At 48.2% G+C, this 15,057-nt stretch overlaps 1 protein-coding gene across 4 annotated transcripts in view; it reads left to right on the top strand.

The window, feature by feature from the left end:
- The window catches only part of LOC147150829 (transcription factor COE3-like), a 51,188-nt gene that overhangs the window by 18,132 nt on the left and 17,999 nt on the right, over positions 1-15,057 (top strand). For 2 of the 4 annotated variants that reach the window (XM_086023248.1, XM_086023246.1), the window contains exons 7-9: positions 11,892-11,973; positions 12,080-12,197; positions 14,786-14,919. In XM_086023248.1, coding sequence (XP_085879374.1) covers positions 11,892-11,973; positions 12,080-12,197; positions 14,786-14,919 — 334 coding nt within the window. The remainder of the gene's footprint in view (positions 1-11,891; positions 11,974-12,079; positions 12,198-14,785; positions 14,920-15,057) is intronic. The other 2 variants (XM_086023244.1, XM_086023245.1) reach the window with 2 other exon arrangements.

The raw sequence follows: 15,057 nt of genomic DNA, 5'->3' as shown, positions 1-15,057 counted from the left end.
CTGTTGTTGAGAGACGAGGAGGAGGAGGAGTCACGCCCATTGGTATTATTGGGGGAGGGGGGTTGGGGGTTCTTGGCAGGTGCCGTGGCGCCATAAAGCGGCGCTAGCGGGAGCCGGCATCTGGCGGGCGGGGGCGGGGGCGGGGGCGGCAGGGCCCGGAGAGCATCGGGGCGGCGACGCTTTACTGGCCAAGCCCGCCGGCCGCAGATGGCGGCGGCCCACGAGGTCACGTGCGCTGGAATGGGGAAGGGGGCGAGTGTGTGTGTGGGGAGGGGGGGGGGGGGGGTCGTGGCAACATCAGGACCGTGCCATGCTACATTAAAGAGCGCCGCTAGATTGTCCAGGAGTGTGGATGCTGCTAGTAAAAGCTAATAGCAGACGCACGCACACGCACGGGATGGCAGATGCTTGAGCAAAAAAAAAAAAAAAAAAAAAAGTCTCCTTTAAAAGGAAATTGATAAACGTACGCACACTGGCTTCCTGACTGACTTGTTTTGTGTCCTTGTTTGGTTCCTTGCTGGCTTTTTTGGGTTCCCGGAATGCTCGCGTGTTGACACTTGATGTTGTTTGCTTGCGTTTTTGCTTCCTTGTACGATTCCTTCTTTTGGTTCCTTGCACTAGCGCTGCTTTGCTTGTGTGTGTGTGAGTGTGCTTCCTTCTTTGCTTTCTTTTGCTTGGTTACTTTGCGCGCTTCCACGTTTGCCTTCATTTGCACTTGTCTGACTTTGTTTGTTGGGATTTTATCCAGTGTTCCTTGCTGGGTTCCTCACCTGCTTGTTTGGTTCCTTGCTAGTTTGAGCCTTTCTTTCATTTCTTGATTGTGTCTTCACACATTTGTTTGGCACCTTGTTTGGTTCCTTGCGTGCTTTTTGAGCTCGATGGACTGTTTCGACGTTTGGGTTCATCGAGCATACTTGAATTCTTGTATGGTTCCTCCTCCCGTGTTGGGTTTCTCACATGTTTGTTTGGGTCCTTGTCCGGTTCCTGATTTGGCTTCCTTCTGTGTTTTGGGGTTCATTAAATGCTTCCATGTTTGTTGTCCTTGTTTGCTTCCTTTCTTTGGGTTCTTGCATGGTTCCTTGTTGGGTTCCACTTAGGGTTCTTTACACAGGTATGGTTCCTTCCCCACGTTGGGTTCCTTGTTGGGCTCCTCACAGGCTCGTCGGCTCCTAGTGTGGTTCTTACAAAAGCAAAGTATTTTCTTTCTCGCTTGGTTTCCACCACACATGCTTGCTTCATGTATGTTTTGATTTTATTTGTGGTTCCTTACTTGGGTCCCCACATGTCTGTTTGATTCTTGTTTTGTCATTCCCCGTTGAGTTTCCTGCGCTTTTGTTTGCTTCCATGACTGGTTCCTTATTTGGTTCCAATCATACACGAACGCATGCATCGTTGCTGGCTGTGCGCGTGTGAAATAGTTTTGTGTGTGCGCGTGTTTGAGCGGCTGTCATGTTGTTATTGGTAGTTGAAGTAAAAAGTGTATTTTGCGGGAATGACGTTTTTTTTTTTTTTTTGTGGACTGGTAAATGGACTTTTCAAGGTGAAAGTCTTATTCCAGCAGCAGCTTGACAAATTAATTTGGGGGAGGGGAACGAGACGGTTTGGAGCTGAGGTGCGAATGTTTTTTTTTTTTTTTGTGTTTGTGTTTTGTTTTGTTTTGTTGCCAGGCGGACTAGCGATAGTGAGGAATGAGCTCGGCCAGCTGGCCAACGTTGACGTTCATGCGTGTCGCAAATGACTCGCGACCAATCACGGCGACGCTTACAGCTAATTTTGCGACTGTAGCTAACGTACGCGCGCCTGCTCATGACGATGACAACGAAGGAGCACGCAAACCCTCGACATTGCAGAACATTTCAATATTCGTGAATATTTTGCTCAGATATTCTGAATGTTTATGGTCAACATTCCAGTTTTGCAGGTGAATCAATGAATTGATCAATTGAGCACTGTTTCCATCCGAACGATTAATCGTTTGTCGACTTTATTTAACTTGAGAAGCATCCACACATTTGCAATTTTAGCCTCTCAACAAGAAATACTCTCCATTTTTTTGTTTTCCCCAGTGAAAGCAGAGTGCTTAACTTTGAGTGTGTGTGTGTGTGTTTTTAAACTAAGACACTTACACACATCTGCTTTTACTTTGTAAAACAAAACTCAACATTTTTGCCAATGTTCTGACGGATGTTATGAACCAAAACAGTAAGTGAACCAGTCAGTTTCAGCACTGTTAATGTAAAATAAGGGATGCAAACTAAAAACGGTTTGTTTGTTTTTTTTAAATCTGATTCATCGATTACCGTTGTAAGAATAATACAAAAAATGAATGACACGCACCCGTGTATAATGCGCCCCAGCCCAAAATCACCCTTGAAAAGCATTTTTATCCCTACCCGTGAGTATAAGGCGAGTCGCCCGATTTGCTGGCGTCCTTGATGATGCGAGTGAAAAATCGGAATGAATCAAGAGTCAAAGCGTATCAATCAATTGTAATTGCTTTTCAATGCAGGTCGAAAACGATGCTCTCTCTTACCACTCCTTTGATGAAGGCCTTTCACAGTCTTATAAAAAATCATCTGTTCCAAGATCTTGTTCTTGCACTGTACGCGTTTTTAGGAGTTTTCACTAAGCTCTTTTTTCTTTCTTAAAGCTCTTTAACTTTGCAACTGCTCTTAATTGTTGCACTTTTAATTCCAGTATGTGAAGCACATTGAGTTAGCTTGTGTATGAAATGCACTACAAATCAGTCATTCAATTTTACACGTTAACATCTAAACAGTGTGAAAAGATGCTTCTTAAGTCCGCCATTCGAATTGGGATCATTTTTTTCCTTGCAAAACATTTTCAGTTTTACAGAAAAAGAAAAAAGCAATTGACAGGTGAATTGATTATGAAGACAGTGAAGGTCTCCTCTAACATTGCAATGTTTGAGTTTTCTGGCGGACGACGGCAGGCACATCACAACCTTTAAAAACAAGAAGCACAAAGCAAAATAAAAAATGTGCGGCTTGTCCATTGTTTGTGACGTCATCATCATCGGTGGACTCTTGTCTCACACCGTGTGACCTTCTTACAACCTTGCGCTGCTTTTTAACATTTTTCTTTGTTGCTAGCAACCACTGGGCAACATTTCCTTCATCACGGAGTCCTCAACACGCACACGCACGCCCGCACACGCGGGCGTACTTTGAGTTGATGAAGATTCCTTGATGAGCATGCGGGAGCGTCCTGTGTGGCTCGTCCGTGTCCATCTGTGCTACAAACCTTGGTCACCCTCCTCCTCCTCCTCCTCCTCTTGGTTCTTCTCCTGGTTTTCTTCCTCCTCTTCCTCCCAGCCGTGCGTATGTGCTAGCTAGCAGGTGTTCTTTTAAGGCCTAGCGCGCGCGTGTGCGTGTGTGCACGTAATGTCGCCCCAGAGTCCGCTTTAGGCCGCCGCCGCCATCCGAGCGAAGACGCCACTCTGCCAAAAGACCCCCCCCCACCCTCCTTCAGTCCCCCCCCCCCCCCCACACTTTGTGAGTCCAGTGGGCCTGAGGGTGTGCCCCTCCCTCCTCCACTTCCTGCCTCTTAAACGGTCTGAAGTCACGCTGCCCTTCAAAGTGTGAAGTGGCAGGACGCCCGGCTGCGACTTGGACCTGCTGCGACCGTTCGTCAACGTCGCCGGCGCGCAGGTGCGCAGTGACCAGCCGTTACCTAACCTGCCCCGACTTTTCTGGTGTGGCTAAAAAAAAACTGACAGCTTGACATTATGGAGTTGAGCTAATGTGCTAACAGGCTAACGTGCTAACGGCTAACAGGTGCAGCGCACGAGTGCCTAATGATGCCGCCGTGCAAGAGAAAGTGGAGTAGCAAGGCTACGCGATAGCAGGGGGGGTGACGGGGGGGGGGGGGGGGAGGTTAGGGGTAGGAGGGTTTAGTTTAGCTTATTTTAGCTTAGCGCTGCGTACGTGCGGCGTCTCGCTAATCACGCCTTCTAATCCCGCCTGTCAAACGCTCCAATCAAAGAGCGTGATGCTCCGCCACCCTTTAACCGGCTAATCTCAACGCCGCTGGAGGATTCTGGGAAAAAAAAAAAAAAATCAGGATGAAGACAGGCTCCCCCCCCACCACCACCAATCCAATCCCCCTCCCCAACTCCTGCTCCCATCCCCCGCCCCCCCCCTCCCCCTCCCCCTGGACATTCAATGTCCGCTCAAATCCAGAGCAGCCGGGGGCTCCAGGCCACCTAGTTGGGAGCGCAGGTGTGTGCGTGTGTGAACGCTAGCATCGATCCATCGATCCAATCCCCCCCCCACACACACACACACACTTCCCCCCCCCCCACCTGTGCTAGCAGGCTTAAGTGTTATTTAGTCGTCAGTCATTAATGAACACGCTCACACTCTGCAGCTGTCAGTCACACGAACGCACGCGCGCAAAAGTTCACGCGTGTGCGCGCATGTGTGCAAGTAGGCGCGCGTGCACTTCCTGTGAGGCCGTCGCCGCTCTGCTTCCTCTCACCAAACACTCACTTTGTCGCCGCACGCACACGCTCAGATACACAACATGCACAAACTCATACAGACACAGGCGTGCTTCATCTCAAATGCATGCGCACACACAAACGCGCACTTAAAATCCCACGCATCTACACACAGACACGATAACACGCACACACACGCTCATTTACACACACACAGTCACACGCGTACTAATGAACATGCTCACGCGTCAGCATACACACATTTTCTCACACGCACACGCCCAATCTTACTCCCGTGCAATCACACACGTGCGCACACACATCAACCCTTTGATTTGGTGACATCATCGTGAACGTTGAACACGCAACAAGCTGAAGCGCAGGCGTGTCCGTGCGTGCGCGCGTGCTGAGCAGTTTGGGATTTTGCATTGTAGTTGTTTGTTATTTTGCTTTGACTTTAGTTTTTTCAATTCAGTTTGTTTTCATTTGTTTTTCGGGCAGCTCCGTTCATGTTATTGTTTGTCATTTTTCCAAAAATGCTTTGTGTTGGTATAGTTTGCCATTTTGGTATTAGTTGAGTTCATATTTTGTAGATGTAGAGTGCCACATTAAAAAAAAAAAAGTATTGTGCCATAAAGTCAAGTCCAATTGCCAAAGGACCGTTTGACCTTTCCTTTTTTTGCGTATGGATGTGCGGCAAGCCTAAAACAAGGACATATTTGCTACGATGTTAGTTTGTTGTAGAAATGTAAGCGGTAGTTTCAGTCCGTTTTTTCTTTTTCTTTTCTTTTTTCAATCACTTGTTTTAATTTTATTTCATTTTTTTTTTTCAATTTTAGTCTTACTTCTTGTGTCGAGCTCTCATAACGTCGGTGCTGACAGGAGGTTGTAGGCGTACTTTGGATTGTTGATTCGAGGATGTCCGAGACTTTGCTAGCGGCGGTCAGGCCCCGCCCGCTTTGAGACGGACGAGCGTTGCCAGCGCGAGGGGACGTGAAGCCAAGCCGCGCTGGGACCCGTCTTGTTGATTTGAAGAGCGCCCAGCAGGAAGCCCACGCCGGGACCTTGCGCCACTTTCTCCTCCGGGGAACGGGCGGCCCGCACGACCCGATGCTGCCGTCCCACAACCCTCCAAGACCTCCCCGACCTCCAAGAGCCTCTGGCTCCGCCCTGCATTGTGTGTCTCTAGTGTCGCGGGTACGACACTAGAAGAGGTCTTGACTCTCGTGTTTGGCGAAATATTTGGCGCAAAATTGTCTCTTGCCTGCCACCAACAGCCACTCGCCGCTTACGCATGTTTTTACACCGCCGTGCGTGTGCTGGTGCGCGTGCGCGTCTGTATCGGCGACAGGGTATGTGAGTGACTTTGGGGGGGTTCGGGTAGGTGGTGTTAGTTGCGGTGTGTGTGTTGTTTTTGGTCTCGGTTGGCTCCTTGGCAGCGCTTGTGCTGTTTTGTCAGGAGTGTCGTCACCTCTGAAAAGGTGAAAACGCCTCGATAACAATTGCTCGGTTGCCGTGGCGACCCATCTGACAGCAAGTGACTTGTTCCAGAGGGGCTGAGAATCCAACTGGTCCGCCCCGTTTCCATTGCACTGATCCTCAGCCCGTATGTGAGACAAAGGCCCAGTCCTTTCGACTTCTCCACGCGTGAGAGCTTGGAGTGGCGTTTTGCGGCGCCGTTGTAACACCTCGGCACGGGCGCAGCGGCGAGCAAAACGCAGACGACGGCAAGAAAAACTGTGACAGGAAGCGGCGACGGCGGCGGCGTCTCCCTTCCTGCGACCGCTTTGTTGAGCAAAGTGTTAACATGTTGTCACCTGCTCGAGCAGGCGGCGCCACATATGGCGAGCAGTTACAAATAAAGACAATGCGCACACGTTTGCGTCCCGAACGTCGTCGTTGGATATGCAAATGAGGCTTGCGTTTGCAGCCAGTCGACGGGCGACGTCGGCGTCACGTTGGCTCGCTCGCTCGCTCGTTAGACGAAAGGGGCGGTCGTCGGGTGACCAGCGCAGGAAGTCACGTGTGCTGTCACTCCGCGACTTGAAGTGGATCCAAAACGGCTCTTAGGTCACAAGCCAATTTATCCCATCAATGAATCCAATCCAAATTCATTTTGATTGTAAATTCTTTTCCTTCTAATTAGGGATAGACCGATTATCGGCGCCGATATTTGGCTTCTCGACGAATATCGGCATCGGCCTTTTTTAAAACTCTGCTGGCCGATAATAAATCAATTTAAAACTGTGGAAATCAAAACAAAGATATGTGAAAGTTTAACATTTCTGTCGTTTTGAAATGTTCATTTACTGTAAAAAACTACATGGCGCTATTGTTTTAAGTTTTCATTTATCCTTTTCAAGACATGCCCGGGTGCTCCCTGAACTTTTTGTTTGAATTTTATAACAGACATGTATATTGTCAAAGATTTCTTGAAATAATAATTTTTTAAAAAATCAACACTATGCAAACCTGAAACACTGTTCAATAAACATGCTTAAAGACATTGCAACAAAGTCAAGAGTAAATTTTTGTTTAGATTTTGATGCCAATATTTTCCTTTTTACTGAAACTGAATATCGGCTCCAAATATCGGTTATCGACCTCATTGATATCAATAATCGGTATCGGCCCCGAAAAAAAGCATATCTCTAATTCTAATGACTGTCAGTTGATGCAATAGTCAACAATAGTTCCTAATGATTCTGTAGAAATCATTACTCTTCTCCACAATTAATCACATTTGTGAGGGCCTAAACATGAACAAAAACTCACCAAAGTTTGCACACATAAGGTGAAAAATGTGATATTTTAAAGTTGTTTTAAAGCACCCTCTACCCAGGTTTAATGAAGTTCGGTATGTTTGACCTAGGGCTACAAAAATTGGGAAGCACCCCCGACACGTACAGAAACAACTTTAAACTAAGGCAGATTTTTCGTTAAAAAAAAAATTAAAGCTGGGAGTGGCCCAAAACAGCTTGGAATCTCTGCTTTGAAGAATCCTTCACTGCTTGCCAAACTGCTGCTTGTTGTGTCAAAGCAAAAAAAAAAAAACATTAATAAAAATCATCATCTCCGGGTGCCACTTGACACGCTCTGGATTTACAGAAACATAACACACGTATGTAAAGGCAGGCGCATATCGGAAAAGAGCCTGACTTGACTTTGAGTGAGAGGCGCTCTCAGAGGTGTTTGTTTTTTGGAGTGCGGTCCAAGGTCGGGCCAGATGGCGGCGGCCGGCGTCAACCTTGACGCTGACCGCTGGTCCCCACGCCGCCACCGGCGGCGGCGGCGCCGCCACGCCAACACACCTCACTACACGACCGCAGCATCGCACCCGCACGCCGCCAAACAGATGGACGGAAGCAGAGAGCGTTAAAAAGCTCAAATGTGCTGAGAAAACACACACGCTGCAAAAAACACACACGCACACGATTGCTCTCAGCACTTGTTCCAACTAGGTGTGTGCGTGTCGTCATATATGTGTGTGTCTGTGTGTGTGTGTGTGTGTGTTGATGCGACTTCAAAGGCGAGTAAATTACATTTACTATGTAATGTTTGCATCATTATTCCTTCTCGTTATCAGGAACCAATCAACTGTATGCGTGCGTGCGTGCGTGCGTGCGTGTGTACATGTAAATGTGGAGTTTAATGATGAAACGTCGGCCGAGGTCCGCACGGGCCGCCCGCAGGGAAGGAAGTGGATCGAAGAGCAATGGATGAGTTTGGAATTGATCGGCATCAATTTCAACCTGAAAATAAAGGCGGCGATGATGATGCTGGTGAAGATTTTGGTGATCGAAATGAAAACAGCTAATGTGTGATGTTATCACAATTCGAAATCCAGCGCAAGAGTGAGAGTGCGCCGTTTGCCCTCAGCCTCGTTAGCCACATTGACCTCATTAACCAAATTAGTCACGTTAAGAATTGTTAGCCTCAATAGCCACATTAGCCCCGTTAGCCTTGTTAACCAAATTAGCCACATTAGACCTGTTAGCCTCGTTAGCCACGTTAGCCTCGGTAACCAAATTAGCCCCATTAGACCAGTTAGCCTCGTTAGCCACATTAGCCACTGTCAAGTTCCCGTGGTTGGTGAGACGTCCCACATTAGCATTAGCTGAATTAGTTACATTAGCCTTTTTTTAGGCTCATTGGCCACGTTTGCCTTGTTAGCCACATCGGCCTCATTCGCCACATGAGATTCTTTAGCCTTGTTAGCATAGCAAATAGGATAACAAATGCATCTGAAGTGGATCTAAAGTGAATTTGAAGCAAAAACATGAAGCAGATTTTAGTTGAACGTGTTTAGCTTGTTGTATAATGTCACGCTCTTAAATCAAAACGCAAGAACCACGGTGGATTTGCTCCAGTGTTTAAGATGTATGTAACATAAAGAATAGACTTCTTTACTACACATCTTGAAGTGGATCTTAAGAGAACTTGAACTGGATCGGAATTGAATTGGACCCGGATCTTAAACGTACGTGAAGTGGCTCTCAAGTCAACTTCAAATGGACTTTCGATGAATGTAAAATCGAGGTGAAGTGAATTGGACACCGATCCTAAATGAACTTGAAATGGCTCTTCAGTGAATTGCATCTTAGGTGAGTCTTCATGAATTGGATTGGAAATGGGTCTTAAGTGATGTCATATGAAATTGAAGTGGATCTTTAATGAATTGAAGTGGAACTGTGTCAGAAATGGAAGTTGACTTCATTCGTCCCACAATGGGGAATTTGGCAAGCGGATGAACTTGAACTACACGCGCCGAAAACGATTTGAAGCGAGTTTGAAGTGGATTCAAAGTGAACTTGAAGCGCATCAAGTGGTTGTCATCGAATGTTGAGTGGCGGCCACGTTGAATCCCACACGAGCGCCCCCTAGTACCTGTGCTACAAACTAGCGTCATTAGCATTAGCCGAAATAACATCACACATTCACTCATCATCCAGTCAGAATTGGCGACATCATCAGTTCATTCACAAAAACATTTCACCATGTACGTACGTACGTAGTGGAGACTGATTCAGAGAAACTCGACTTGAACTTGTGATCTCGTCCAACACACTGTAACCAAATAGCACCACACACACGCACGCACACACTACATCTCCCAGCATCCCGTGGGGCTGCTGCAGGTGTTCTGGGAGGAGCGGGAACATTTTTCCACTGGAACATGCTGCTGGCTTCCACGCGATAATGACAACAGCAGACCTGTGTGTGCGTGTGTGTGTGTTGGCTGCATAGTGCGTGTGTTTTTTTTTATTTGAGCTTTTTTATGAAATGTTTTTCCCCTTTTTACAATCCAACTCTGGCTTCCACCTCATTGTGATGTCTCCCACGCACACGCACGCACACGCAATCACACACGATCCCTTTGTGCTTTTGTGGCTAATCAAATCAGTTCTTCTTCTGTGGTTTTTAACCCGCCTCCACTTCCTGTCCCAATGTTGGGAATATTTGAGAACTTTTCTTAAAGCTTGACCCTAACGCTCGCACTTGTGCCGGTGTACGTGTGTGTCTGAAAAAGAGGCGTACACATGCACACAAAAACACATGTACAGTACGCGCACACACACTTCACACACTTGTGTGTACACACACATAGATATACCCTGCATACAAGTATACACAAAAAAACATACACGCATGTACACACACACACATGGATAAACACACAAACATGCACACGCATGTACACGCAAATACATACACTTGTGTACACACACAAGCATAAATACAGGCTTTCACACCCAACGTATGCACTTACATGCACACATACAGTACACATGCGCGCACACATGTACACGCAGATATTCAAGTGTATGCACAAGTACACAAGTGCAATTGCATACACACACACACACGCACGCACGTAGGAGCACGCAGACGTACATATGTACACACCGAACAAAGCACTTCAACACGCTCTCACACACACACACACACGCACACAATTGCATATGCACACACGCGCCTAAACAGACCCACACAGGCCCGTCCACACACACGCGGTCACGTCCTGTTATGCACGCGGCGGCCTGCAGAGCGGCGCCATTTAAGATGTCAGATGGAACCAATTTGAGATTTCTTTGAGTACCAACAACTTGTGTGCGTGGAGCGGAGACACACCCATGCTATTTGTGTGTGTGTGTGTGTGTGCGTGCGTGCGTGTGCGCACGTTTTGTGCGGGGGGGGGGGGGGGGGCAGGTGTGTTCAGCGGCTCATCAAATATTGACTTTGATTGTCCACACTGGTCGAAGTGGAGCCCCATGTCATTTTCACATCTTGCCTGCTGAATTATTGATGACGTGTAGCTGAGCCAACGAGCCACGCACGCACGCACACACACACATGCGCACGTACGCACGCGCGCGCGCATGTATGAGGATGAACATGTGATGCTGATGCGCGTGCGCATGTAGCCGCTCTTGTTTGTTGCTAATTAGCCAGCGGAATTATGGCCACCACGTAAATATTACACTTGACCTCACCTCCTAATCACGGCTCAACCCGGTGTGTGTGCGTGTGTGTTGACGCGTAAACTCGTTTTTCTTTGTCTTGTGCAGACTGCTCTCCTCGTTTACGGTGTTGAGTGCGACCAATGGTTTGTCACTGTTGGGCCGCCCGCCCGCTGCTAAAGCAAGAGTGACACTAAGCTAGCATCACACTCACATGTGATGTTGTGATTGTGGAAAGTGAAATATATTCCACACGGTTTTTGATGCTTATTGATTCGACTCTGCTGCTGCCTTTGTGTATACGTGTGTGTGTGTGTGTGTGCGTGTGTGTGTGTTGTAATCCGAATCCAACCTAATTGTTTCCCATAATGCGGTGGGAGTGGTGGGGTGACATCATGCCCCCCCCCCCCACTCCCAGCCCCCCACACACTTATTCATTCATTTATTGAGGTGTGTGTGCCAACACACACACACCCTGCAAAGCGGAGGTGGGCAAAGTACGAGGAGCAGGCCACATATGGGCTGTGGGGGGGTGCGGCTGGTGTATTTCTTGTATTTGATAACTGCTTAATTTGTATTGATGAAAGAGGCGAGAACACATTGCTATTTGATTATGAGAATCACATTTTTTCCTTGATTTTTCATGTCCATTGAACAAAAGAAATGCTTTGCCAGCCTGCTGCAAAGCTTCCTGGTCGCTAGCACGATAGCGCTCGAGCAGGCGTTTGTGTTGTTTACGTTTACGTTGTCCGTGGCGACCGTGGAGGAGGAGGAGAAGGAAGCTGGTGTGAGGTCATTGTGTGGTTGGCGTGAGGAGAGTGTGCGACCTTGCCACATACTCGCAGTATATATTTTCATCATAACAATTAAACACCCAATATATATGTATACATGTGTGTGTGTGTGTGTGTACATGTGTATGTGCAGTAAACATGCACTGAGCTGCTTTGCTTTGCCTCGTGTTGCAGGTTCTTCCTCAAGTTCTTCCTCAAGTGCAATCAGAACTGTTTGAAAAATGCGGGAAATCCAAGAGACATGAGGCGCTTCCAGGTCAGCCGCATGACAAGCGCTAATTGCTAACTGCTAAATGCCACGTTGCCCCGTCAGCTTGAAAAGGTGACGGACTATGAAAGCGTTTTCTCCGGCGTGTCGGCAGGTGGTGGTGTCGACCACGGTCAACGTGGACGGCCACGTGCTGTCCGTCTCCGACAACATGTTTGTCCACAACAACTCCAAACATGGCCGCCGCGCGCGCCGCCTGGACCCCTCCGAAGGTAAGACCATGTCCTCCATCTTTTTCCTTTTTTTAAATTTTTTTTTACCCTTTCTTAAGTAAAGTATTTGAATGAAAAGTATTTTACTTTTACCCGAGTTGTTTTTTTTTTTTCATTGTTATCTAGTACTAGTATGTAGAGGTCTACTTAGGTGACAGTTCTTTTGCAAGCTGCTGACATCATGTCCGAGTGCACAAGCTTTTCAAAAGAAAGAAGATATGAATGGTCAGGCAGGCTCTTCCAGTTGTCTGAAATCAATACTTGGCACAAGTAAAACACAGACAGACGAGAGGGGGTGCCGATCTGAACCTTAAAGTCCGCTTCCAGTCCAGTAAATATGAGGACAATCCAAACAACGAGGGGAAATTCTCTTCTAAGGAACCGACACGTGTAAACAATGTTTCTTACAGTTGGACAAGCAGGTCACAATAAGCCCGTCCTTCTCTGCTGTGCTCTAACATACATTGCTTCTTCCTTATATGACCTCAAACTAAAGTCATCTTTCATGTGAGGAGGCAATAATTAATCAACAACTAATCGATTATCAAAAAAAAAAAAATACCAGTAATTTTTGATCATGGATTAATCAATCAATCCCCTTTTGAATCTAAAATTGTCCAAATAGTGCTGGTTGCGTTTGACGAACGTCGGATGATCTTTGGTTATTTTTGTGTAGTGGGGTGTGAGTGAAGCTTTTGAGGGGGGCTTCTTTTGTCCACGCAGCGGCTTTAAATGTGAAGACCCTCGTGCCAATCTCCGAATTGTGTCTGGGGAGGAGGAAAAACAAAAAAAAAACAAATTCAAACACAGAAGCATCCAAGCGAACACCGAAGATGGTGACGGAGGAGATGAAGCAAATGTTGTCGGAGCAAAACTTTGTCCTCCTTTGTCCGCCTCCGTCTTATCATTTAAGCAAAAGCCCACCCGTCTGGGACGCGGCCCAGAGTAAAATAAGCCGCCGTTCACTTATCCGCCCCCCCCCCCAACCCCCCCCGCCGCCCCCTGACAACTCCCACCCATCTGGGACACGCTGCAAAGTACAAGAAGCCCTCCCAGAGTCAGTCATCAAAGAGGCGTCTGGCGGCGCCCTCCCAGCTGACGTCCCGGCTCGCCGCTTTCAAGTACGCTCGTACGGCGCTGGCGGGCGCGCCGGGCGGGTGGCGCTCGTCTCGGCGGGTCGTGGATGAAAGCAGCGCTCACCTCCTCAGATGGCCCCAACGTGTTTGTCTTGCACCTGGCTGGGACAAAACAAACGCTCCTTGACACCAATCTGTCTTGGCCGACGCGTCAGCTTGCGATTCTTCTTGAGACCACCGAGGGAGGGGTGCCGGTCCTTGTGGTCTGAAGGCTCTTCGGCGTCCTCCTCTTCTTCTTCTTCTTCTTCTTCTTGTGGTGCGCCGTCCTTTTATCTGCTTTTCAAAAAAGCGTCAACATCTGCTGGTGTGTTTGTATCCAAGAACCCCCCCCCCCAAAAAAAAAGAAAAACGGCATCCTCCAGAAGTGCTCCTCTTTTGCTTTGTGTCGGGTCCACGTGCAAAAGACGCATCGTCTGGTTTGTTTACCATGCTGACAAAAGGCGGGAAATGAATGTGCCGATCACAATGGACGCCTTTGCCGCGGCGCCGCTTCCTCTTTTGTCAGCCCGTCTCATTGCATGCCCGTCACGCCTTGTGGCAAAGGCTCGCCCGGCCGCCAATCGCAGTTTTTCTGGGCAACGCAAGCAAACTATTGGCTGAAGTCTCAAAATGCGCCCCAAATTACTTGCCCTTGTTGTTGTGTTTTTGATGAGATTTGGAATCTTTTACGATGGCTCCCGTGATAATTGCGACATCCACACAAGGGCATCAACATCCATTCATCTTTTTTCTGTGCTCAACAAAAACAACAACCGCCATGTGACCGCCCACAGGGGAAAGGCATCAAGAGAGGAAGCCAAGCATCCAGTCGGCCATTCACCAAATACCCAACCAACAAACAACTAGCTCATTGACCAATCTGCCAAGCCAACCAACCAATCCTAAATAACTAACTAACCCACCAACTTAATGACCAACCAGCCGGTCCGTACAGCGGCCATTCAACTGACGAGTCAACTCACCAACCAATCAATTGATGAGATAACCACCTGACCAAGCGCTTGGGTGACCGACTACACCAATCGACCGTTCACGTGACTACATGACGACGCAGCCAACCAAACGTCCAAGCAACCTAGCTAACTCCTAAAGGGACTCGTCAACCAATTGTCTGACACAATCAATTGACTAACTAGCGAGCTCTCTAAGCTTGTCTCAAGCGGACACGTAAGCATATACTTTTAGCATGTTCCAAGTGTGTTCTTCTCTAGCTTGTTCAGCAGTCGCTATGTCAACTCACCAGACGCACCCTCCATGTGACTAATCCCGCCCACCCCACACTTGAAGACTGGAAAATCCAACAAGAGTCCAGTTGCCAAAATTGCACCATTGCTTTCATCCCCGTTAGCACGTTAGCACGTGCGACTCAAGAAAAATCCACTCTGAAGCTTTGTGTGTGTGCCTTTATTTTTTACATGAACGTGCCTGCGTGCGTGTGTGTGTGTTGTGAAGCAGCCACGCCGTGCATCAAAGCCATCAGCCCCAGCGAAGGTTGGACCACGGGGGGCGCCACCGTCATCCTCATCGGGGACAACTTCTTCGACGGACTGCAGGTGGTCTTCGGGACGATGCTGGTGTGGAGCGAGGTGAGGCCCCCCACGGCCGCCATCGTGGTGGCGAACGCGAGGGGCGGGGCTTTGGCGCGTCGAGCGCGCGCAGGGGCGTGAAATATCCCGGCTGCAGAACGAACACAACACCTGGCGCGCGGCGGCCCGCTGACACGT

This window comes from Filicampus tigris, chromosome 2 (genome assembly GCF_054856515.1).
Source record: "Filicampus tigris isolate MCC_2025a chromosome 2, RoL_Ftig_1.0, whole genome shotgun sequence".
NCBI classification, from domain to species: Eukaryota; Metazoa; Chordata; class Actinopteri; order Syngnathiformes; family Syngnathidae; genus Filicampus; species Filicampus tigris.
Note: the sequence above shows the minus strand (reverse complement) of the source record. Positions and strands in the feature narration are given on the sequence as shown.